The 24077-nt window shown below is 38.0% G+C and overlaps 1 protein-coding gene across 1 annotated transcript in view; it reads left to right on the top strand.

Moving 5' to 3' along the window:
- SLC2A13 (solute carrier family 2 member 13) overlaps positions 1–24077 on the top strand; it is a 146762-nt gene that overhangs the window by 10914 nt on the left and 111771 nt on the right. Inside the window, exons 2-3 of the mRNA XM_085297865.1 lie at positions 5743–5902; positions 12713–12921. Of these exons, the coding sequence (XP_085153991.1) occupies positions 5754–5902; positions 12713–12921 (358 nt within the window). The 5' untranslated portion in view covers positions 5743–5753. The remainder of the gene's footprint in view (positions 1–5742; positions 5903–12712; positions 12922–24077) is intronic.

Raw genomic sequence — 24077 nt, 5'->3', positions numbered from 1 at the left:
GAGCTCCTTCCTGAGTGGTACTGAAAGAGGAGCAGGGATACATTTGCTGTTCATTTTTTGTGGTTCTTTCACATCTTGATTTTCAGTTCCAAGCTAGGCAGTCTAAAGCTGTTGTTCCATACCAACTGAGGCCAGTATCTTGATCATACGTTACTCTGCCTCTACACCTGTGTAGGCTTTTCTGATCTTACAGTGTATTGTGTTAGGGAGCTAAGTGGTACATAAACCTTATCTGGCTGGATGAGGCCCTTTCGGTGGTTTCTATTGCCTAGTTTCCCAGGGAGATCACTAGAGTTGGAGCAAAGGGTTAGTGTGAGCTGGAGGAAAAGAGGACAAACCAGTAGTAGCCCCAGCTCTTGGATGTATCTCCCTAACACTTCTAGCTCTCTATCAGAACCATCAGTTACCTGTATGAAAGGCTTTTGGTTATGGTGGTGGGTGTTTCCTGTTTGTTTAAGATACCTAATTGTTGTCACCTCTTTATTATTCTTTTGGGTAATAATCAAAACAACAACAAAAACTTATCAGCAGTCCTTCTCCATGTGTTCTGGCTTAGATCTCTAGTACCTTAGAGTTTTTTCACTGTGCTAGGATTAAAAGTGCATCTCATTCAATACCCTGTCTCTGGCTTTTGTTGCTCATCTACCTTTTATATCAAGAACATTCTCTCATGTCCTCTAGATAYGCAGTTTGAGCTGTAGTGAAAATCCTAGTTGTTGCAGCTTATGTCTGTATTCATATGATCTTGCCAAAACTATTCCATCTCCCTGGTATTCATTCCAAAATGCTTTTATAAACAAGAATTTGGATTCCTTCTTTAGTCTTTCAGTTTTGCTAGGTTAGATTTAATTTAATTTCTAAAAATATATTTTTAATTCTCCTAATTATCATAGGAGTTCTCCTTAATAACCTTTTTCTATTGTACATAGGTTTGTTGACTTCGTCCCSGAACTTTTTAATGAATTCTATATAATGCTTTGATTAGTGGTATGAATACTTATGTTCATACCAAAAATACCCTCCTGGATGCTAATACAATCGTAACATGCCTTTCTGCACGTGCTTTCTATTGATTTTCTTAACACTGAGCTGCGTGCTGTCTCTCCTCTCAGCTTGCAGATTACCATAGCAGCTATAGTAACTAKACTGTTAAGTAACTATCTTAGAAGTGAAATAACATTTAATATGATTATTTCAGTTCATCATATCATCTAATGCTTCCTGTATGATAATTAGCTGCATCTTATAGTCTATTTGTTTATTTATTACATTGTCTATTTATTATATTTGTTTCTGAACCATACTCTTAATGAAGTCAGAAGGCTAATGCCTTGATTAATCAAGTGGATAAAGTTTGAGCTTGTCTCCTGTCTTCTCTCAGATTTCATGGCCATGGTGCACAATGTAGAGCTTGAACTTTTCTCTGACAGAATTCTCAGTTAATTGTTTTCATTTTCTTTTCCTCACATCTTGTCACGTATCGGCTTTATTAGTTAGGTAGTAATATACCTGCCTACAGCCAGAATTTTTATTTCATGCGAACAGTTAACAGTGAGAGCATWTTAGAAAATGTCATCTTAGTGTAAATGAAAGTATTCTCATATGAAAGATTAAGAAAAGATTACTTTGCAGCCATACTTATTTTGCTAGGAAAGCTGTTCTTTGTTTTTAAATTTCTTTAATATCTGTCTATTAAAATAACTACATAATGAATACCAGTTGTTCAGTATTACAGAGATGTTTATAGTTGATTAACATTTAATGCTTTGCTTCTGATTATGCTTTTTCATGAGAATTTACTCTCCTAGGCTTATCTTAAACTGAAATTAAAGGATTTATGAAGACCATTGATACATGCTAAGGTAATTGAAAGCAAGTCTATAATATGAATAACATTATAAAATCTTTTTTCTTAATTTTTTCTTAAAGTGGTATGAATTTTTCCKTAATATGGTTCTCCTCAGAATAACTTTTTTTACCCCAGGCCATTTTTAGAAAGAATTTTCCTTTTGTGTATGAATACTTGCTGAATGGCAGCCAGTCAAAATAGGGAGGTTTTCCTGTTTTTCTCATTTCCTGAAACCTGCTACACTCTGTTTCAGACTTGGAAGAAGCAATATATTTTGATACTAATATGATATATTTCCATTCATCACTTTGTTTGCCTGGTAAGCTGGAGTTTTTGTTAGGATATCTTGAGCTTTCCATACATTGGGGAAATCCAGTAGAGGGAGTTAAGGCCTGAGTACAAGGCAAGAAAGGAGATTTTTGACAGCAACACTAAGAAAATTTTCAAAGGTTAGAAAGCTAACATGGAGGTCTGGGATGCACAAGTGACCAGCGAGTATCTGTCACTCTGAGACTGTGATGCTGGCTAGAGCATTTGAATTCTCCTGCAGTGTGAGGCAAATATACCTTGTTATAAGGAGAAAAATGAGAAGTTTGTCAGTATTGTGTTCTTTGGTACATAAGCGTAGTAATGATGCTGAAAGATGGTTTTGGAGGTTGGTGAAGTATTCAGGTTTTTGAGCACACCTACATTCAGCGTATCATGAAGGGCATTAGAATAATTAGCACAGTTTGGAGCGTTCTGTGAGGTGTATATCATGGATCATGCAGTCTACAGAAGCGATAAACCTAATCCTACAAAGTCAGTTTTACTGAACTATTTTCTAACTTAAGATTTTCCCAAGAAACCATGTTTTATTCTTTGCAAGCTTGATAACAACTAATTTGAACCATTGCGTTAATGTCAGCTGAATAACTGATATTGTTGAATAGCTTGTGACTGGACTCCTGAAAGTGTGTAAGCTTCCCCCAGCAATTCTTGTAGACATTAACTTTCTAGTAAAAGGCAGTAGTAACAGTAAACCTCCTGCTGTCATGATGTCCCTTGTTCAGGAACATAATGGCACTTTTCAACTCTGTTTTAACCTTCATGTTACCCTTATGTTAGAAAAACAGGCTTTGGGTATGCGTGTGAACAGCAAGTGTCAGGTTAACCACAGTTCACTGCAGTTCTGGCCGTGTTAGAGGATTGCCTGTGTGCTTTGGGTGTTAACAATACCTGTTGGTCTGCTCGGTGGGGCACCGCTGCTTTTTGAGTGCATCAGTAGCAGGTTTGTCTGGCTTGTTTTAAAACAAGATTTCTTTGCAGATCCTTTGCGAAATCAACCTTCCTAAGTTCCTAAACTGAGAGGGAAACTGAAGCAGGAGAATATGCTACAGGATATGAAAGTTGAGCTGCACCCTAGCAGGTGGGGAAATACAGCCAGGTTGAGTGGGTACAGAGTTTGCCTGAGGATGTGCAGCTGACTGTGCCAGAGTGTCTGAGGTCAAAGCCCTTTGCCTCTCTGGCTGTGAACTATGTTGCCTCAGCTATAATAAATGCATCTCGACTAGTTGTAACCTGTTTTATATTAAATATTCTGACTTTCTTTTGAGTGTCAGAGGCCTGTGAGTTGTAGTGCTGAAGGAAATTTGTAGATGGAGAAGTTTTCCAAGGTGTTCTGTTTCAGTGAGCTGAACCATTGCAACTTGGCATGCAGTCAAAATAACTTTTTACATAATTCAGTAATGTTAAGAACCTGGCTGACATTTACAATGTGGAAAAGCAGAAAATGAAATTATCTGAGCTTGTGAAAGCATCCCAGCTTGAAGCACAATATTCTGTTGTATAATTGGCTTCTAGGATGCACTCTCATGAGTGAGACCTGAACTCCAAATGAGAAATTCCACTGGTATGGAGAATCTTCTTGTAATCTCCTGGTTTCACCATAAATGAAAGATGTGTAGTTAATAGGAAAAAAAGTAGCTCTTTTGCAGAGCATTTGTTTTTGATTGTGCACATATTTCTAATAAAATCTGTGTATAGACATTGCCATCTTTACCTCTCAAATTCACTTCACTAAATGATTCTGTTTGAAAGATATCCTTTTTGGGAGTACGTGTTATTTCTCTAAAGCTTTTAATGGTATCTTTATTTGTACGTCATGGAGGAGGATGAATAGTAGGGATATATGAATACTAGGGACTAGCTTTGAGTAGCATCCTATAAGAAATACACCAGGCCTCTTTGCTTTTAGTGTCCCTCAAAAGAGGGAAGCAGAACAGTGATTTCCTCCTCTGTATTTATGGTAAGGCCCCATTCTGTTTTTATACCTCTAAGCTTCTTGTTGGAGGACATCATTCCTAGTGCTCTGAAATTCAATCACCTTCTCTCATTTTCCTGTTACTCTTGTGAACAACGGGGAAGATATGTACAGAGCAGCTGATAAAATAGCCTTCCAGCCTAATATTCGGCACCCTTGAAGTATCGTGGATTTTTAGTTAAGATTGGTCTATTATAAAGAGGAATATGGTGAAAAGAGCCCATCTAAAAGAGGCTGTAATTGTTCTGGAAGCAGTAGGGAGGAAAGAGCTGCTCCCTACATGTGACTAAACACAGCAGCGGAGGGCAAAGCATGAATGATCTCAAAAAACCCACCTGGAGCTGTTAAATGCCYGTTCCACACGCAGACTTAGTCATGAATTCCCTGACCTGGTGGTTACTGGAAGCGTGGGGGGTATCAGGGGAGTCCCGTGATGCTTGTTCTGCTTCTTGACTTTTCCTAAGCCTCTGCTACCGGTCGCCCTCGGAGGCAGAGTTATTTGGCTTTCGGCCCGATAGAGCCAGTCTTAGTATCAAAACACGGATGCCCGCGGCGGAGCGGGGGCCGCCGAGGCCGGGGAGGGCCCTTCCTTCCCCACCCCGCGGGCGGCACCCCGCTGCCCTCGCCCTCCCCTCCTTAGCTGCTTCGAGAAAGGCGATGTCTCCTCACGCTTTCCTGTAACGGCTTTGCTAGCAGTGCGCCAGCTCCGTCCGTTACTTGTAATTAGGTAAAACACCGGTATGAAAGACGCCGAGGAAGTATTTCTGGCAGTGGCGGGGACTGAAAATCTGCTTGTGTATYGAACGCGCAAAGGGCCACTCGAAGGCTTTCGTTTCGGCGGTGCATTCTGGTAAGCTTTGAAACAGGCTAGAATAAATTGTTGATGTCTTTCTGGCCCGTTTATGGGGCTTTTTGTGCCKTCGGGTCGCTGGGGAGCAGCTGGAGGAGCTGCTGGCGTGTTCGGAGCGCTCCGCGGCGGGGCGGGCTGCCGCGCCGCGAGGCTGCTGCAAGCGCTGGCCTGTCGCAGCGGAAGGTCTCGAACACCGTTTTATTATTAAACAAGCTCTGCGCCTCGCTCGAGCTTTTGGAGGCTTCCAGCGGTCGTGCCAGGCTAAGCTCATCGCTGAAAATGGTGCCGTGCACGTGGCTGGGTGGTGGGGGGCTTCTCGGCCGTGGCCGTAGATCTGTTCCAACTCAGAGTTGCAAATATTTGGCATCTTTCTGTGTAAAACCTTGCGTTAGTCATTTTGGCTCAGGTATGCGTACTTGGATCATGGCATCGCTTTGACTCAGATGATTTCGTCACCTTTGATGGATGCTTTTTATTTAGTCGTAACGTACGTGCGGTGTGAGCTAGAGTACGCTATTCTTCGTGCCACTGAATAAAACTGTGCACTCGAAACACGGTCACGAGTAACCAGTGCGTACRCCTGTGTGCTATGGAGGTTCGTTTAGGCTTCACTGGGTGTTTTGAGGGGGGCTTTCTGGAAGCTGGAAATCATTTCACTTAAAGAATAATAAGGAATATAGGGCTTTATGGCAAAAGAAGCTGGTTTCAGTTTCATTAATGGAATTTAATTTATTTTTGTAGGTGTAGCATCTATGACAGTACCCGTGTACATCGCAGAAGTCGCTCCGCCGCACTTAAGAGGCAGATTAGTTACCATTAACACRCTGTTCATCACGGGAGGGCAGTTTTTCGCAAGTGTCGTCGATGGACTCTTCAGCTACCTCGCAAAGGATGGATGGAGGTTTGTGAACTCTATTTAAAAGCAAAACCAGCAGTCTTTTGATTTTGGCAAGCCTAGATAAATAATTGAAAAAAAACACAATGGTCGACAGCTATCATAATTCATGTTGGTAAAACAGAGTTTACGTATAAAGTGGTAACTCCGTAGACTGGAATGRGACTTTAACTATTGCTAAATGCTATGCAGGCTACTTTCACTTAGGCTTAATATTTGCAATGTATTTAGCTTTTCTGACTTTATAGTAAACTTTAAAATGCATGAGCAATAAATAAATGTCAAAAAACTTTACTGATTGTCAGGAAGATTGTAGTATAAAAGCAGCTTGCTTCTTGCCTTTAGGTTACATTACTTTTTTTTTCCCCCCATAGGCAAACTTCCAGTAAGTATGGTGCTATAGGTACAAATTAGAAGTGTATGTTGAATAATCTTAATTTGAGGAATAGTTATCCAATAAGAATTGACGTAAAGGATATTGTAGCATAATTTTGTAGTTGAAATTTAGATTACAGAATGATGTGACTCACTTTTGCTCCACTTTCTGAATATTACATTTTTCCTGGAATAATTGCTAAGTGTTTCTGGACTTCTGTATACCTTCATTATGATGATGTGTCATTTGAGAGAGAGAGATTGGAAATCTGAGAGGCTGAGTATTTTACTTGCTATACTGAATTTCTTTTTAAAGAGTAGTTAACAGAAGTATATAGGACAAATAATTTAAACTGCATTTTTTAACTTTTGGAAACTTATGCTTAAGTATGCATGCTTTTCTTCATGGAACTTTCTTGGGAATGTGTGTGTTGTTGTCAGGTTTTCAACCAAGTTAGTCCTTGCAATGAAAAAAACTGTAATATACAGAAGCCTAATTAATTTACCAGAGCTTTGTGTATTGTCGTACTTTTCACCTTGTATTAAGATGACTAGGATGGAGTCATTCTTTCTCTGAGGGAGGTTGTCGGTAGTAAAGAAATGAGGAGGTCAGTTTAAACAAGCAAAATGATCTGGCTCTGCAGTTTGGTGCTCGTATTCCCCTGTATTGGTTTTTCATATTAGTAAACCAGGATTATTTGCTTGGATTTATAGACCAAATGAAAAAGCCTACATTCTTCATCTGAGGGTCCATTTAGTGCCTGTTTGAGGCTTATCATCCCAGGAGAGAAGTGTATTTTTTTTTAATCCCAATAACAGCAGCTTTCTAAATGGGTTAGACTGTGGCTTATTGTGAACTTATTCCCACAAAAGTTTCTCAGTTTAGTTTTGTCTTTTGTAATGAGAAGTACTTTTAAAATTTGGTTATTTTGCTCTYTTTATCTGAAGGTGTTTTTCTAGTTGGCATCTGTGAGGAGGATAAGAAAGTCTTGGGCTASGGAAAAAATCACAGACTCTTAAATATAATTTAAAGTTTGTTCAAGATGGTCTGTGAATGTCATTGATTTGGAGTAATTTGTCTCTTTTTTGTTGTTTCTTTTTTGTTTGTTTTGCTTTCTTCTGAAGTTCCATGTTCCCTCTCCTATACTGGTTCTGTATGCTGTAGATCTGTTGTCATTCAGAAAGATAGTCCTTCAGAAAAATCACTCACTCTGCATCGAGAAATTCTATGAATATATTTCATCACTGCATATTGTATGATGGGGGATATAAGCTAACAAAAATGAAACACTTGTCATTAAAGGCCTCTCTCTGACTAGAGCTCCCACAATGCAGTGAACCCTCTCCTGAGGTCTCAGATGAGAAAGAAACTGTCTTGATAATGACAAGGACAGGAAGTGCAGCGTAGATTAGCAGAGAGTGAGAACTGGCTGAATGGCAGAGCTCAGAGGGTTGTCATCAGCAGCAGGAGTCTAGTTGGAGGCCTGTAACTAGCAGAGTYTCCCGGGGCTCAGTACTGGGTCCTATCTTGTTCAGCACAATCATCAATGACCTGGATGAGGGGACAGAGTGCCTCCTCAGCAAGTTTGCTGATGATACCAAGCTGGGAGGAGTGGCTGATGCACCTGAGGRCTGTGCTGCCATTCAGAGAGACCTGGACAGGCTGGAGAGYTGGGCAGAGAGGAACCTYMTGAGRTTCAACAARGGCAAGTGCAGGGTCCTGCACCTAGGAAGAGGAATAACACCATGCCAGTACAGGCTGGGGTTGACTTGCTGGAAAATAACTCTGCATAGAAGGACCTGAGAGTCCTGATGAACAAGAAATTGACCATGAGCCAGCAATTGTACCCTTGTGGCCAAGAAGGCCAATGGTCTCCTGAGGTGCCAGCAGGTTGAGGAAGGTTATCTGCCCCCTCTACTCAGCTCTGGTGCATACTTGAGTACTGTGTCCRGTTCTGGGCTCCCCAGCACAAGAAAGGTAGGAACATACTGGAGCAAGTCCAGTGTAGGACTATGAAGATGATTAAGAGACTGGAGCATCTCTCCTGTGAGGAAAGGCTGCAAGAGCTGAGACTCCATTCAGCCTGGAGAAGAGAAGACTGAGAGGGGATCTTATCAATGTGTATAAGTATCTGAAGGGAGGGTGTCAAGAGGATGGGGCTATACTCCTTTCAGTGATGCCCAGTGTCTTAATTAAAAAAAAAAATTGCTATCCCTTTCTGCAGTTACAGAAATGTCCTTAGTTTTGAGAAAAGGTAACTACATACAGAAATGCATTTCTAGCTAAAATACTAATTGAAGTATTTGATACTTATAGCCAATTATCCTGTAGGTGTAATGACTCTCTAGGGGCCAAGTTGGGGAGAAAGGGACAAATGAGGATGTTGTATAGGAAAACGTTGCAACTTTCAAGGTAGCAGAAATAAACTGTGGAAAACAAAGAATGAAACTAGTCTCTGTGAATCCTAGGRAAAAAAAAAAAAAAAGACTGAAAGGTACTTCAGAGGTCTCTAGTCCAATTTACAGCTCTCCAAGCAAGATTACCTTAAAAGTTAAATCATATTAGATTAGTTTACATGAGGTTTTGTCCAGTTAAGTTTTGAAAATCTCCAAGGATGGACACTTGCACATCTCAGAACAACCTATTCAGATGTTAAATCACTTTTTCTGTGAGGATTTTTTCTTTCCTTGTCTTAAAACTGAATTTCTCTTGTTGACCCTTGTGACCAGTGTCTCTAGTCCTTTCACTGTGCACGTCTGAGAAAGTCTGGCTCCATCTTCTCCCTGACCTCCTATCCAGTTGTGAGAGACTGCTATTAGGTCTCCCCTTAATCTTCTCTCTTTCAGGCTGTCAAGCCTGAGCAGCTTCTCTCAGCCTCTCCTTTTACRCTGTATGCTCCAGGTCCCTCATCATCTTAGTGGTCCTGTGCTGGACTATTCCTAGTTTAGTTCTCTTTCATACTGGTGGTCCCTGCCTTCCTGAGGTGGCCTCRTGTGTGCTGAGTAGTGAGAAGCAATTGCTTCCTGTGACCTGCTGGCTCACGCTGGSTAACTTCTGCTAACGCGGTAATGCTGTTTTTCTGCACATGCCAGGTACTGTTCTGGCTGATTGAGTGAAGCTGAGCAAAGTGAAACTATTGCACCAGATAGAAACTCAGACTGTGCTGAAGATCAGGTATCCAATGATTCTCTCTCAGCTTCAGGGTGGAGCTGTCAATTGGGGAACGTTTACTTGTCTGCCCKCAGCTAGTTTACTGCAGCCTGAGACTGAGCTGAAAAGAATGCAGGAGGTTGGTCACTTGGAAAGAGTGGTCATCATACATATGGGAGAAATCACAGGTGTTCGCTCCTGAGTCATCATATACAAGAGGGAAAACTACATTGCAGCTCTTAGTGACTAAATGTTCATATATTGCAGTGCTACAAAAAAACAGTGAGGAATCTTACATTTACTTGTCTCTGCTYGTTCTTGGAAATGCTAGATATTAAATTAAAAATTAAAAAAAWTTAACCTGACTCTTATGTCAAGATAGCATTATAAACCCTGATAATGCTATCTTAATAGTATTGTAGCAGTGGGTCTGAGAGGAGAAATGTTACAGCAGATTTATTAAATTTCATGCTAGATTTTTTCAGGTCTGTTAGACATCCAAGTTCAAATGGAAGGCCTTGTACTCAATATAGGAAAGAACTATATTAGATTTCTGAAAGCTAGCTCTCTGCATGTTATGCTCAAAGTTACCTACTCTAAATGGAATATGTAAAATTGCTTTATCTGGAAATGGTAACAACTCCTGAAGTTGCAATGGATTTCTGCTCTTAACTGAGCATTTTCCTTCAGGTCTGCTCCTTGTACTCCACTTTGACCAGAAACAGGTCAATTTGAAACTGACTTTAGTGATTGAGCACTTTCTGTGGATTTCTTTTTTACCTTGTCCCCAGTAAACAATCCAGCAGAGTCCAGCTGATAACCTTGACAGGCTGGGTCTAGCTTTCAGGAGTCTCAAGTGCTTTTTGCCTCTTAAGGTGAGTGAATATACCCAGCTGCTTCGTTTTGAAGGGCTGCTGCTGCATGTAARGGACTAAAAGACTGATAAGTTTCTAGAGGAGCAGAACCTGGGCAATATGAGTGTAAAGGACTAAATCTGTTTAGTGGAATGGTCTAAAAGATCCTTTTGCTTGCAGATTGACGGAATGCAGCAGTTGTGTTTTTAATTTTTATAGTTTTGGTCTACSCTTCAGTTAGAAAAAGCTTTCTAAATACCACACAGATGCAAATATTGAATATACTGTTTGGTGAACTTCAGTGATGTATATATAAGGGTGATTTCTGTATATGGCTACCTAAAAGCTTTGTGGAGGAGGAAGAGGATAGGGAGAAATGAGAATAAGAGTGAATAAGAACATTAGTRAATGAGAAATGGGAACATTAGTGAGTTAGTGATACTTGTTAGGTRTCTTGGCTGAAGGCTRCTTGACTAATAYTGCTTCCACAAGCTTTCTGTTTYGATTTTTTTTTCTTCCTTCTGTTCTTTTTTATAAATAAGTATAAACTATACTATCCTTAGATCCTTAGAAAACAAGACACTTTCTCAGCTTTTTTTTTGACCAAGATAATTTACTTGTATGGCCTTTGGAAATGTTAACCAATTTCAGCAAAAACTTGAGGACTCAGCTTGGTAATGGAAAGATTGGCCTGCATGCACGTTGTCCAGGAGTGGCCAGCATCTTTCCATTACCATTTGAGTGTTCTTTTTTTTTTATCATTCTTCATTTTCTGCCCTGTTTTATTGCTCCTATCTTTGTTTGTTAGATCTACAAATGAAACCCCAGGAAAGACTTTTTTCCATTTACATTCAGAGTGCATTTGGACTTCTCAAATACATTTGGCTCACAGCCCTGAAACTAGGTTTCCTTTAATGGTTGTACTGTTTTCCCTATTCTGTTATCASTCTCCATTTGTAGTACACTTCAGGAAAACATCTGTGTGAGAGACTTAAGAATCCTCCATGTGAAAGCATGAATCTTGAGGTATGAGGAGAAGAGCTAGAGAGCTAGACTCTCTAGCTAGAGATAGTTGTTAATCTCCCTGTTCTCTTGATTGATTTCAAGGTGTCARCCTATTTATGAGTACGATATACCTCAATACTCAGTCTGAGGGCTTGTTTCTGGAGAYGATTTAATTGTTATAACCACTGATGTGAATCCATTTGGTTGCACTAAGGTAYAGGTGGCACCAGCATCATTTGTAGTCTATAATGGAAGCTAAAAAATCCCAGTCAAATGATGTATCATATATAAGGAAAAGATATTTGAAAAACAGAACAAAATTATAGATCGTTCAGTAGTTCTTGTAATTCTTCGAGTAACTCATGAATGCTGAGCTAATAGTTTATAACTAGAAATTCTAAAGGGCTCTTTATGGRTTTGAATCATAGAATCAGTAAGGTTGGAAGGGACCTCTGGAGATCATCTAGTCCAACCTCCCTGGTCAGCAGGGTCACCTAGAGCRTGTTAGACAGGGTTGCATCCAGGCGGGCCTTGAATACCTCCAGAGAAGGAGATTCCACAACCTCTCTGGGCAACCTGTGCCAGTGCTCTGTCACTCTCACAGGGAAGAAATTCCAGTAAACTTTCTTTAGGTAACATTTGAGGCAAAGTTAGAATTCTTCTAGAGACTTAAATGAAAGGTCTTAAATGTCTTGTGTTATTGCAGAAAAAGCACAATAACGGAAACAATTTAAAATATATGAACTCAGGCTTACCTTGATACTTTGAGCAAAATTTGGTGTAATATATRTAATTATGAACAAGTACAAATCTGTAAAATTAGTTCTGCAGAAGTAAAGAACTGTTGGAAGGTTAAAATACTTTCATACATATCCATTCATGTTTATGTCATCAGAARTACCATTTATTTTTAAAACTTTTGATTTCTTTTTCTCTTCTTTCCTTTCTTATATCTTTACTGATAGGTTCAGTTCCCAAAATAATGGACTATTTMAGTATTCTATTTAGTCTGAGTTAGTGTCCTCCAGAGCAATGGCTGTAGAGTCAGTGACATAACACAGCGTAATCCTTGTTGTGTACTGGAATTACAAGTGAGAATCCTATTTTCTAAAATACTTAAAGAACGTGATTCTTGCCTACTTTATTTCTGCTCATGAGGAGTAAGAGGGGAGGAGGATAATGGGCCACCAGGTTCATGGTTTCTCCTAGTTAACTTTGTAAGGGATGTTTTACTTCACTGACAGAACTTTCTTTTTGATGCTGTTAGGAAAAGAGCCCTGAAACACTCTTCCTRATAGATAAATCTAACCTTTTGACTGAGCACGTAATGTATTTTGATTTGTAAACTAAAGCTTGAGTAGTTATACATGACTGCTTGTAGTATGTTTTTGTAGGTAAATATTAGAGATTTATATATTTATTTATTTATAGGTACATGCTGGGCCTCTCAGCTGTTCCGGCAGTTATACAGTTTCTTGGCTTCCTGTTTCTTCCTGAGAGTCCCCGTTGGCTCATTCAGAAAGGCCAGACTCAGAGAGCACGAAGAATTCTCTCTCAGATGCGTGGTAACCAGGCAATTGATGAGGAGTATGACAGTATCAAAAACAACATTGAAGAAGAAGAAAAAGAAGTTGGATCAGGTATGCCAAATGTTTATTGGCATCTCTGAGCATCAGTAAGGAGATATTTTGTTTTTCTTATTTTGCTTTTCTTGACTGTTTTGCTATTGCTTAAAGTATTTCATATTTTGGTAACTTCAGAACTGAAGACCTGTTTCTGTTATCCTACAGTTTTAAGTTCTGATTTCTTAAATGATGAAAACTAAAATACTTGCTTCTTACATTTATTTCATGTGAGAAAGGCACTTTCTTTCATTGGAAAAGAACATGAAGGTTAAAAGACCAAACAGACATTCCAGAGGTCCTAAAGGATTAATGTTTTACATGCCTGAAGTTAACCGCAGTCCACATCCAGACTGAGAGATTCTAGACTAGCAGCTTTTGGAAAGATATCCAAAACTAGGTGTGTAATATTAGGTTGTTCTTCAGTAAAGACAGTGTCTGAGGTCCTTTTAGTCTGCCCAAAAGATTGAGTTATCTAAATCAATTCCTTTTTGCCTCTTTCATATCCTTATACTATATGTCTTTATGCTGTTAGCTTTAAGCAAGATTACAGTATTATTAACTGTCTTTTTAATCTACTAAGTTTGTTAAGGTGGGAATTGTAATTAAGGCTCTTAAATAAGACTCATCTTAGTTCTTGCTTTCTTAAGCTTGCTTATCAAAGCTTTATTAAGCTTTATTAAGCTTTGATAGGAAAATAACTTTGCAGAGCTGGTGGAAAGGAAAATGCAAGGTATTTTACAGTCGTGTAAACTGACATTCAACATCTGATAATATCTAATCTCATTGCTTTGCTAAGTTTGGCTTTGGAGTTTACAGTAAGTGATTAAGTATCATGAAAAAAGTTATTTGACCCATATTAGTGACCAGATTTTCAAAATATCCATCATGGATGTTGAAGGAATGGATTTTTTTTCTTTTTATGCTTTTTGTGGGTTTGGATCCTTTGTTTCCAGGTCTTCAATGGGACAAATTTTAATTACCTTGAAACTGATTTGATAAAAAGTGAAAATGGATATTCATAAAATAGCTAGACATTGAGAATCCTGCACAGGGTCCCTGATCCCAATTAKATACTGGACCATTAGCTTCTGTGGAGAACCACTTAATATCTAGCATAAAAGCATTTCTGYTAAGTAGAAATAAAAGAAGCAGGAGTCTGACCCATTCTGTCGCTTATTTTTGGGCTATAGATTATGGCTTTATTTCTCTCTTTTTATAAAATCTTTCCTCCTGTTGTTGTTTCACTGTTCACAAATTAAATGGGGTGTTATAGAACTAATTCTAGCTCAGTTTTTAAAGCACTGCTGTACACACCTGCAGCTTGGACTGGCACACTAGTTACGCGGCTGCTGGCTTTCTGGGATGTGTAGGTATCTTGATTTTTTTTTCCTTTTCCCCAGAAAAACTCATTGTGTGGCTGGAGAACTTTCCTGGAGACATTTTAGTGAAATGAAGCACATCCTTATGGAAAAATGAGGTTACAATGAGTCAGTGAAAAACACTGGATAATCCACAGCTTCAGAGCTTTCATAGAATGACATTAAAGAAATAAGGATACTTAAGAGTAAATGCTTTCCAACTTGTCATAACTGCTTATCATAAAGGTGTTAGATAGTTGTCACTCTCATTTCTAGTAACTGGTTACAATTGGACTTCATCCCATTTAACTCAAAATTTTTATTGTTTTAAAACCAAAGTTGTGTTTGGTTGTGTTTCAACATCAAGACAAACCTTTATTTGCCTCTTGTGACTTACATCTGGTATTTAYAAGTCATTAAATTACCATTAGTTTCCTTTCTTGAGGAGTTGTCTAGATATTCAGTATTGATTTGGCGTACATGGTGAGAACAACTTCCTGTTCATGATTTCATTGCCAAGTGTTCAGGCTTTGACAACTCAAATGTRTGCCTCTGCAAAGGCATTACATTTCATTTTGCCATGTGTATTTCTTTTTTATTTTGTTTTGTGTGTTCCTGCAGAACTTCTTGAATTCATTACTCCTATTTGTAGCACACAGCGTTTTAAAACACCAGTTAATAACAATGCCAAATGGTGGTGGTAATTCCTGTCAGACATTCTGGATATTATTCCAGTTTTGCTAAAAACTTTCCTATATTGAAAGTGTGTGTATGTGGAATCCAAAGACAGCTTTGTAGTTCAAAAATCATCCTGCCTACATTAGCTAGTAGGTTGTTTTCCTTTTCTGTCACCTCTTTTCCTGAAAAAAGAGCAGATGTTCTTTTTCATTAACTGATACACAAACAGCTTCACCGGTTTCTCAGGACATCATTTTGTGTGTGAAAAGAAGTCTGTGTTTGACTCCTTCACCACCAGAGGCATAACAGAATGTAACCATAACGCTTTCTCAAATCCCACACTTAAAAACTGTAATGCTTTTTGCAACTATTTCATCAACTACCCTTGGCATCACATGATTGAATCACAGGGATGCTTCATCTGTTTATCTAAGTTACTTTCTTAAAGATTTTGGTTTGATGTCTGTGATAAAACCAGAGAGATTCATCACATTTTCTGGATGGTCATCAAACACCTTCTGACTTGAAAATAATAAAAATATCTTGAGAATAACAGCTATTTCCAAAGTTTTTTTGTACCGATGTGGGGTACCTGCTAAGTGAATGATTTATGTTTCTTTATCCTTTCCAGTACCTTTAGCCAAATCACGACTGCTGCTTAGCAGCTTATTTCTGAGCATTTTCAGATTGGTATAAGATAATGGATATTTAGTAATATCTTCTTGACACTTGCCTCTTGATTGCTTATGCAAATTAATTTTTTTTTGTGGTGGTAATGAATATGACTTTTGCCTGCTCCATTCTGTACTTCCAGTGTGACTTCCGGTGTTGTAAAGTCCACAACTTGAATCTAGATTTTCTGGGAGAAAATTTGCCTTTTGAAAGGAAAGGGAAGGGTATTGCACCCTGCAGTTACATTACAAAGCAAGCTGAATCTTGATGAAGTCCAGCTGATCAGGCTCTTTTTAACACAGCCCCCCTCTCAGATGAGGGGGTGCTAGTGCAAGAATGAGCTGGCTGTAGGAAAACCAAAGGCAGAAGGACTAGCCAGAGAAGTGAGAAAGGAGAGAGCTCCCTACAGGTGTGGCAGTGGTARCRGTAAGTGTTAAGTTGCATTCCCTTCAAATACACTGTGGATCTCACAAATTCCCAATACTAGGCTCAGGCTCAATAGCTTKAGCAGGAGAGAAAAGGGGAGAGAACAGACAGAAAGGGCTTGTGACTCATGAAAAGATCAAAGATGTTGCTGGGACAGGGTTCTGGAGTGAATCTTCCCTTTTGTTAGCAAAACTAATGTATGACTTCCACTGCCATTGAATCACAGTTTTTAGTACAGTTGAGGCAGATGTTTTGTACTGTATGTTAAAGGCAGGCAGCCGGTTCTTAGAAATGCAAGTAAGCACTGATACAGTGGCTTAAGTACACAGGTACAGATGAAGTAACTTGTACTGCTAAGTAAATTAGAGGGAGCTATTTTCAGTATCAGTTCTAGTGTAAACACTTCAGAATGAATTCAGTGGTTGGCAGTTTTGTGCATAACATACTATAGCCATCTGATACAGTTACATACTTTTGTAAATGTTTTTCAGGCTGCCAGGGAAGCATCCATTTTAGACTAGAAAGAAATCATTACAGTGTTCATTAGTGAAATTTAAATATATCATTAATTTTCTGTACACTTAATGAATCACCAGTGTTCAAAGCAAGTCATGGGAAAGAAATCTATACTAAGCCACTGCAAGTTGCATGGCTCTTCCTCATGCCTCTGCTGAAACCACCTTGAGCTGTGATGTTCCAGACTATGAAGTGCGAGCGATGAGTATGTACTAACTTTTACTTATCATCCTGATGAAATTAACATAATTTGTATTAAGACTGGATGTTTGTTTTTGTTTTGATGTAAGCATGGATCATAGTTACAGTAGGAGAACACTACAATCTCCCGCAATTCTGTCTTTCCCACATTCCTCTAACGTGTGAAGTAAGGTTGAGACTCTTGAGCTTATGCCTATGGACCGTTACTTTTTAATTGCTCCAAGCATTTATATGCCAACCTTTGATCGTGAGGATGTCTCTTTTGCGTGATACTCTGCTTTGTAATTCTGCTCATGTAAAACCAGGCTGGGGCTTAGCAATACATAGAGCTGCGGTGCTTCTGTGAAATTCACTCAGGGTGATTTACAAAATTGATCATTACATGTTAATGTTGTTCAACCTACCATTCTGTGCCTGTTCCAAAGTATTCAGTAATGAGCATTGCTTCTGAGTGAGCCATTTTCTGATGTTTTAAGTATTCTTAATAATTTTTTATAATAGCCTATTTTTTTCTGAGGCCAAAAGAGAAAGATTGATACCACCCTGTCTTTCATTCCTTTCATTCAACTCTTCCGCTTTTTCTCTGAAATTTTCTGCTGGATTAGTGAGTCATTCTCCTTCCTTGGGTTTTGCATTCCCCAGCTGCAGGTAAATGTATTATTATGCAAAAGTAAAATCACCTAATTAGCATTAGGTTTCAGCTCATAACTTTACCAAGTAATTGTTAGTTAAAATAGGGTATTTTCAGAGATGTGATCTGGACTCTCAGTCTTTCCTAGATACAGTTTATTTCTGTTTCTTGCAACTTCTTTTCTTAGTRTTTTAACTTGTTAGTCTTGCCTATGGCTTTGGCTTCAACCATTTGACACCTGTCTCTCTAGAGAGATACTAGAAAATTTCAGTGTTTTCATACTTGATCATAATTCTTCCCTTACTTCAGACAGTCTCTTTTATCTTTTGCCATTGCCTGACAGACCTGCAGTTCAGTATGACATAGACATGCCTCTTATTATAGACATCAGCTGGAATTTTATTTAATGGAACTTGCTAATACTGAGATACTGGAGTAGGGCTGTGCAGAGATCTGAATCATTCTGATTCTAGGGACTCAAACCCAYATTTCAAATCTAAGTCTAGTTTTATGATCCTAAGTGGTTCTTGGTGTCTGTAACCATTACATGCAGTTAGATGGAAGTCTTTGGAGCAAAAGAAGCAAAGGAGGTGGACTAAGATTTCTTTGAAGAAAACCTGAGAGGCAATATAATCGATGGACATCTCAGCCTGAAATTCTTGTTTGTTACTACACCAAATGCAAGAATCAGTTGTAGATTGTTTTGCCTTTGTATTTTCCAGGGATCATGACCAATGCGAAAAGGACTTGCAAGGAATGTCTTTGTTTCATTCTTGTATTTTAACTATTTGAGTTTTAGAATTATTTTTCTCAGGTATGTTCTCTTAAGAACAAAAATTCTTCCTGTGTAGTATCTTCATTGGAATTTATTTTGTTTTGAGTTGATGYCAAAAGAGCAGCACTCCTCTAGATAATCAAAATTCATGCAGTGTAGGCAAATAAACACATGGAGACATTTTATGTTCCCAGGTCTTGAGAAACTATACTAGCTAAATTCAGTATATGATCAGGTTTATGAGGAAAAACCTTTAAAACTTGACAAGGAATACTGAAAGTATGAATTACTGTATTTAAACTCGTAAACAGTTGAGGAAGATGGATAAAAAGCTATTTTGGTTCTATTTTATCCTTACAGTCTTTTAAAAGGCAGAGTAATTCTCACAAATTTGACCTTTGAAAAATGCAGTTTATAAAGACCACATCTTTTTCTACCTTGCCTAGAAATACGACTACTATATTCTAAAAGTAAGAGTTCATTTCTGGTATCTTAGAGCTTCTGCTGATAGAAGGTAGCACACATTGTAACAAACATGGGTTTGAGAACTTAAATATGCTTGGCAATTACTGATTTTAGAGATTAGGTTTACCTGGCAGTACATTATAARTCAAGCTTGCTTGAATAACTATAACCAAAAAAGCCGATAGTCTTCCACCTTAGTTTTCAATGTACTAATATAAATTGAATGTTTATATGAAAATGGTGCCTAACTACCTTTCTGAAGATCAGATATTTTTCAGGGTAGACCGCTCAAACAAATTTCGGAGCAAATTCCTATTGACTTCAGGTCCAGAAAGAAAATTCAGGTAAGCTGGTCCTGAAGGGGAGAAAAGGGTGAAACTTCATGAAAGCATGGAGAGGCGTTACTGAGGCAAGAGTAGCTGGAGTTTGTATGACTTTCCACACGTGCACACACATACACGTATGCATGCATATATATACACAACATTTTATATAAATATGTATGTGTATGTGTGTATGTGTATGTATATATATATATATACTCATACACAAAATATATAATTTTTGAAAATCAGATTTGCTATGAGATTTTTGGAGATGAAGTTAGACAGTGTTCCATTGATAGCTTAGTATTAGTCCACAGCCTGTGAAACTTACAGCAAATTAAAACTAGAAGTCTGAAAAAAAGATTTTCTCTCTATCAGGTCAAAATTAAATCTCTGCATAATAATTTTATTTTAAACAAAGTGGCATTATTCATAGACTGAAGCTGAATTCCTCATGTGGGGGTAGAGTTAACTTCTACTCTTCATCTGAGATAGCTTGTGGATCTACATGTCTGCAAAAAGTGGTGGATGCCACTCCAAATTATCAGTGTATCACTGACCATTCAGCTACTTTCAACATTACTGTTTTGGAAGAGGGATGTTGTTTTGTGCAAACTTACGTTTCAGTGAGAGACAATGTTGGAAGAATAAGACTATTGGTTGACATCCTTTCCTGAGAGAATGYGGTCCTTGTAAAGCTGACTGAAAGAGGACCTGTGAATAAAGATAGTATTTAGTTTTCTTTCGGTTTGGTTCAGGGAAATAGGAACTTGAAACTTTTTTTGTGTTTCAAATACAACCCCAGCCTCCTCAAGCCCCTCTACATTTCATTTCTAGTTGCTTAGTTTTCTGTCTTAATAGGAGCAAGCAAAATTAGCCATTTTTTGTGCAGCTACAGTACTTCACAATTATAGAAAATTAATGTTTTCCTTTAACACAAAAACATTTTTTTTGTACTTTCTCTAGCTAGTCTAACAAACTTGGACTAGGTTATTTTCTGGAAGCAGTACACTTCTGGCCACAGTTTTCATGCTTYCTAGAAGCTCAGCTCAGTTCTAAAGCAGGAAGCTAGACACGCTGCTTAGATTTTTAAAAAGTAGTACTTAGCTATGTAACTTGACTTGTTATCAACATTTGCTATATAGTCTGATAAACTTTAAACACCCTTTGTARCTGTTTTCATTTACAGTGGTTCCTTCCCACTGATGGCTAGTGGAAAACACAAAGGTAACATGGCATACAGTAATTTTTATTTTAGCACAGCTGACCTAAAAGATTCCTAGTAGAAGTGAACTTGAAAGAATTAGGGAACTGTTCTTAGTCAGCCGAATAAAAATGAATGTGTACAGAATGAGTAAAAGTAAGGAATAAAGCAAGCAGAAAAGACTAGGCATAGGGAAAAGAAGCAGCAGACCTGAAGGAGTGTTAAAGGGTGAATTTACTCTGARCAGTGATAGCACCGGTTCATTATTCAGTACAGAAACTGAGATAAATTAGTGCGTAAATATCTCCTGCCATGTGCCTAATTGATAYGGTTTATTAAACTGGAAAGGGAGAACTAGGAATTGAGAGGGGCTGGAGAAAGAGAAGGCCATACTGGGAAAGACAGTTGTAGGATCTTAGTGATGGGACAGGAAGGGAAGGGCAGAACATTTGCGCTTAAAGGCAAGTTACAGCATGTAGCTCGAGGTTCGAGACGTTCGGCCAAGGGCCGGGCTGATTGGTATTGACAGTCTGATAACCTCTCTTGAAAAAGGCTAGGATCGGGCTAGGATTTATTACTGTGGTCTTGCTTGCCAGATTTATTTCTCTTTGATTTGAACGGAAAATAACTGATGAGCGTTGGAGTTGGTATGCCTAGGTAGGAGGTTCGATCTGAGGTCATACGGGTTGAGCGTGTAGTGCCGCCAGCCTGATGCTCTCGTCGTTTCGTTAGAGACAGAATTTTGAATTTCCAGGGTGTGTTTGTGTGAGAGATGGGCATGTGCTGCATTACAGCAGGTTTTAACTCTCCGGACCTTTATTTTTTATAACATAGTTCAACTGATGTACTTATTTCTTATCTGAAATTATGGATCTRCTTTTTATATTTATGTATATTGTTAAGAAGTAGTAAAATTATGTTGCTTTTAGAGCTACTAATGGTATTCAAGAGCTCAGTTAATTAAAAAGAAAAAGCYGGGTTCTTTACCGTTTCCCTGCAGGACCCAACATCTGAACTGAATACACAATTCTAACTGAATATTCCCACTTGAGCTGCCTATTTACAGGCAGCAAGGATTTAGACAAAATATAGTGTTGTGTGAAAATCTTAATGGGCATAGCTTTTTTTTTTTTTTTTTTTGGTAAAGGTTACTAAGGAATAATTGTAACACTTCACTAAGCTTAGCAATATGATTTGTTATTTAGCTTTCAGAACRCGTTCTGTGACAAAAGTTAGCTATAATCTTGTGGCTTCTTTGCTCTCTAACCTGGTGAAGATGAGTGGAAACGCTAAAATGGATTTAATGTTTTATTTCAATATTTATACRTATATGCCATGAACAAGTAGCTGAGCAAACTTTACCTTTTGATCCCATTTTAACCTTTTCAGCATAATCATTAAAATTACAWTTTTTTAAAGAATTAATATCACTTTATGGTATTGTGGGAACCAGATGGGTACAGGGCTGACTCCTGTTCCTCTGCTGCCTCCTAGATGCCCTCAGGTAACGGGTTTTGCACAGGGGCAGAATTTTGGCTGTGCATCGGATGCTAATGATTCTTGAGCTGCTGTAGTTTTCCTCTGGATCTGTGGTCAAATGTATCTAGTATTTATATAACCTGTTTAAATTGAGGTAATCTGTTAGCAGGAAAAAAACATAAGGGAGCAAAAGACATTTTAAACAGCCTTTGCCCCTATTTCTTTAATATAAAGGCTTATTCTACTCCTTTAATCTARTCAGCCTTTATTTTGTTTGGGGACCTTCACCAAAGTATTGCCTAGTTTTGTCCAATCTYATCTGTTGCTCTTGCTTTTTAAAATATCAGTATTGTTTTTTGATCTCTTCTGTTTTCAGGACACTTTATTCTGGTATTCTCCTAACAAACCTGAAGAGTTTGTTTCAGAATAAGCAATTATCCTTGCATGTTTTGTGATATTTAATCTGAAGTATTCGTGCACTGAGTAACTGAGTAAACCTAGTAAACAATACTGAATGGCATTATCAGTGAGATCTATCAGAGTCGCATGGTGGCAGGTGTTATATATGTGTGGTGGTGTTTGGGTTGACTTGAAAGAAAGGAAAGACTACTTTGAAATCATTTGCTACTGAGTATACTGTTCATATAGCTCCCAAAATATCCACTGAAATGCTCTCTTACACAAGTATCTCAGAGTGCTCCCTGTGCTCAGAAAGCAAGTTGCTGGAATCTCTCTTCCTTTTGAAAATAAATGAAAAACAATATAGTACTTCCTCCCTTGTGAGTATTGGTCAGAATATGTCTTTGGACCTCGTGTTTTAATCCTGTAGATGCGAAACAAGGTTTCTTCCTTTATGTTAATTCTTGCTTGACTATTAATCTCACTTTGCTCATAATCTTTCAGCGAGCAAAAAGTTAGAATTCTGATTTCTTGTCCTTTTTTTTTCCTTTTTTCTTTTTAATGGTACCRTAAACCATACTGATGTCCATTAACTGTGTAGTAGTGTGTTAAACCAAAATAGTTTTTTGGTGTGCTTTGGTGCAAAACTGTCCTACATGTTAAATTATCAAAACATAAGTCAGTTAAARAATAACTGAAAACAGATAAATTTTAAGGGCATAGATAACTTTAATCCCTTTTGTGATTGTATACTATAAGTTGCACTAGCTTCATTTCGTTTACTACAAGTATTTTGTGCAACACAAAATAAATAATACCTCTGTGTAGCTGAGGTATATGTAGCTCATTTAGGAGAGTGCAAGTATGGTTATAGATGAATAAATTGCAATATCTTCTTTATTGTACGATGTGGAAAGTACACTATTGGCTATGAGCCTATAAACCTCCTTTTGAGTTAAAGCAAACATACGTTTCTATGGCAATAAAAGTAAATTTAAAATGTAGGTGGTTCTGGCTGTTGCTAGTTTAAAATGAAGGTGGCACTTGCAGAATAGTTCATTTCACAGCCAAAAGAAAATAGGACTTTTTTTGAAGAAAAATGGATCTGAAGTGCCCCATATTTTATTTAAAATATTTTTTTGAATTGCAAGCTCTTTTTGATGTTTTTTTCTCCTCCTTTAGTTTTTCTTTATTTCTTTCCACTTTGGCAAAAATAGAACCCTGCATAAAAAGGCTATGCTCGTTCATTATTATCARGTAATTTTAACTATAATGGTGGTGATTTGTATTGCTTCTGCATCTTTCATATTTTGTTAGGATTTAACATTTTTAATGTTTTGTTTAGTAGTATCTAGCCCAGAGGCGAGAGGCCTATGAGTGTTATAAATTGAAGATAAATTGAAGAAGTGTTTACAAAAGGAGACCAGATTGGTAGGGTGGTAAGGAATAACAGGTTGCAAATAAATTGAGTTAAATATAGTGAGAAGTGTTTATCCTACTCTAATTGCCGTGCAGTGTAACAAAGAAAAAGGTCTGATGCATCATTTCATCTCTAGATTGGATTGTTTCAAGCTTTACTTGCTTGAAGCACATTCCCAGGAGAATAAGTCATTGTAGAATATCCAAATATCACCTGTTCATGAATGAGCGGCCTCAAATTAATCATCCTGCCATAGCTGGAATGCTTCAAGCTGTTTGCTTTTCTGGTCTCCAGGTCTTCTCATTGAACTCAGCAGGGCAAGGTATAGTCTGAGGGCTAAATGTCCGGGTTTTTTTTTTTTTTTGTTTTGTTTTGTTTTGTTTTTCTATGTAAGAAGGGAGTATGGGCAGCCTATTTTATTCATATATAAGAAGATGTCTTACAGATAAAATTTACTGTATATTTAAGTGTAGTGTGCACATACAGTAAAAGCCAAATGGTACTTTTTTGCTCACTTATGCACATGATTTGTTGTGCAGTACCCTGGYAGATAGTTTGACAAATACCAAAAATGCTTATGTGCACTTGGAAGGATGGGGACGTACAATACCAATGCAAGGA

Source organism: Rhea americana, unplaced genomic scaffold (genome assembly GCF_003343005.1).
Source record: "Rhea americana isolate MKP2758 unplaced genomic scaffold, rheAme1 scaffold_1, whole genome shotgun sequence".
NCBI lineage: Eukaryota > Metazoa > Chordata > Aves > Rheiformes > Rheidae > Rhea > Rhea americana.
This window is presented reverse-complemented; position numbering and strand designations above follow the sequence as displayed.